This window comes from Apaloderma vittatum, unplaced genomic scaffold (assembly GCF_000703405.1).
Source record: "Apaloderma vittatum isolate BGI_N311 unplaced genomic scaffold, ASM70340v1 Scaffold9205, whole genome shotgun sequence".
Taxonomy (NCBI): domain Eukaryota; kingdom Metazoa; phylum Chordata; class Aves; order Trogoniformes; family Trogonidae; genus Apaloderma; species Apaloderma vittatum.
In genome coordinates, this window is record NW_009718731.1 from 14,912 (window position 1) to 16,760 (window position 1,849).

Below are 1,849 nucleotides of genomic sequence, written 5' to 3' on the forward strand. Positions count from 1 at the left end.
GAGATGGCCCAGCACCCTTTCAAGCTGAGCCTTGAAACTCTAATGTTAGGGAATCCATCACGTCTCTTAGAAGACTATTCCAATGTCTGATTGCTCTCACAGTAAAAAAATTTCTTCTGGAGTCCAATCAGAATTTCCCCAGAAGCAACTTTTACCCATTATCCCTGTGAATGCTCATAAAAAAGGAGTTGTCTTCTTCTTGGTAGTCACCCTTTATACGGTGGTACAACAGGCATGGCAGCTTCAAATTGGCGCTGTCACCCAGGAAAGGTGGGGCCTGCCAGCAGGAACTACCTTACTCCTTATTCTCCTCCTCCGCCTTGTCCTGGCCAGCCAGCTCTGGTCACCGCAGAGGTACAATCGAGGATGTGGTGACCTCAGACCTGGAAGGTTTGGGCTTTCACATCAACACAATTTCAACTATTAAAAATATTCTTTGATTAAGAAATATAGGTCAAGAACCAGCCATCAAATCTATGCTCTGTAAAATCAGACATGAGATGGTTCTCATGCGTGAGTATCTGGATAAACCGTAGTGTGAATTTCAGCAGCATGAAAAAATGAAGAATTGGCTAAAAGAGCTCCAGAAATTCAATGAGAGAGATCAGGAGGAAGCACAGCACTTCTATGAAAACATACCTCCTTCTCTGTCAAAACCGACTCAGTGCTGCATCACTGGACTAACAGCAAAATGTGAAGAACAAACAAAAGTCATAGAACCTGAACCTGCAAAGAAACCGATGAAAGAGATGAGACTTATTAAAAAAGCACCCTTAACTCCAGAAGAATTTGGAAGAATATGAGATCAGGAGTAGATTAACGGAGTCATTAAAGACATAAATAAGGCTGTGGTGAGGAAGTATAAGATCTTTGAAATCACCCTTTGAAATCTATGAAGCCAGCCATGAGAAATCTCTACCACAGGTTCCTGAAGAAGAGGATACAAAAGGTGAATTTTTTTATTGTGGAGGCTGATATCACAGAGTTCACTCAACTGCAAAATGCACACATTTCCTGATCTTTCAGCTTACTCCAGATGACCAATCCTGAGAGGTACTTACATACTTTTTAAAAAATTTTTGTTAAATTTAGATTATTTTATATATGTGACAAATAATATTTTACAAAGAACAGAAAGGATCTAAATTCAGCAAAATACAACTATTCCATTCATTTGTTCTTCATCTTTAAAGAAAAAAAAAAAAACCAGCCTGACATCTACATTATCAGAGGAAGGAAATCATTGAAAATGTGGCTAAAATAGCTATAGGATCTTCTTGTTTTATTTTAATCTTTTCCATTTGTATAATCTTTATGAATATTGCTCATGTCTTTTAGATTTATTTCTTCAATCTGCTTTAATTTATTCATTCTATTATATCTAATTTTTCTTCCTTTATATTTCGATATTTTTTTTAAATTAATTTCCTTCTAGATGTCTTTTTCTTGTTTGCCTCCTATTCATCTATTATTTTTTCCAACTCTCTCTCATTTTTTGCATAGTTTTCCCCTTCAGACTTGCCTTTCCAGGCTTGCACTACCAGCATTGTCTTAGAACCAGCTGTAAGTAATAAGACTTAAACACCACTTTCCTAGGTACTCAGGGACTTGTCAGCTACAAGATGCGCTGAAGAAAATGATTTCTTACAATATAATTACATCATTGCCTTAAAAAATGCCAGAACTTAAAGGGTTTTCCAGGTTGTTACTTTATAGAAATATAGAAAATATGATGTATGTGTTTTTTTAAACAAACAAATAAATAGAGTAACCAGGGAGAGAGATTTTGAGGTTGAAAAAACTTGTACCAGTGTAACGAAAAAGAAAACAGTTAGAATAACAATGAAGA

At 36.1% G+C, this 1,849-nt stretch overlaps 1 protein-coding gene across 1 annotated transcript; it reads left to right on the forward strand.

Annotated features, from left to right (window-relative positions):
- Nucleotides 1-206: 206 nt before the first annotated feature.
- LOC104274657 (spindle and kinetochore-associated protein 1-like) lies at nucleotides 207-949 on the forward strand (the record flags this gene model as incomplete). The annotated part of the gene is given in 3 exon segments (XM_009870351.1): nucleotides 207-503; nucleotides 816-872; nucleotides 875-949. Coding segments are annotated over 3 exon segments (429 nt in total), but the record flags the coding sequence as incomplete, so codon positions are not given.
- Between the last annotated feature and the right edge of the window lie 900 nt (nucleotides 950-1,849).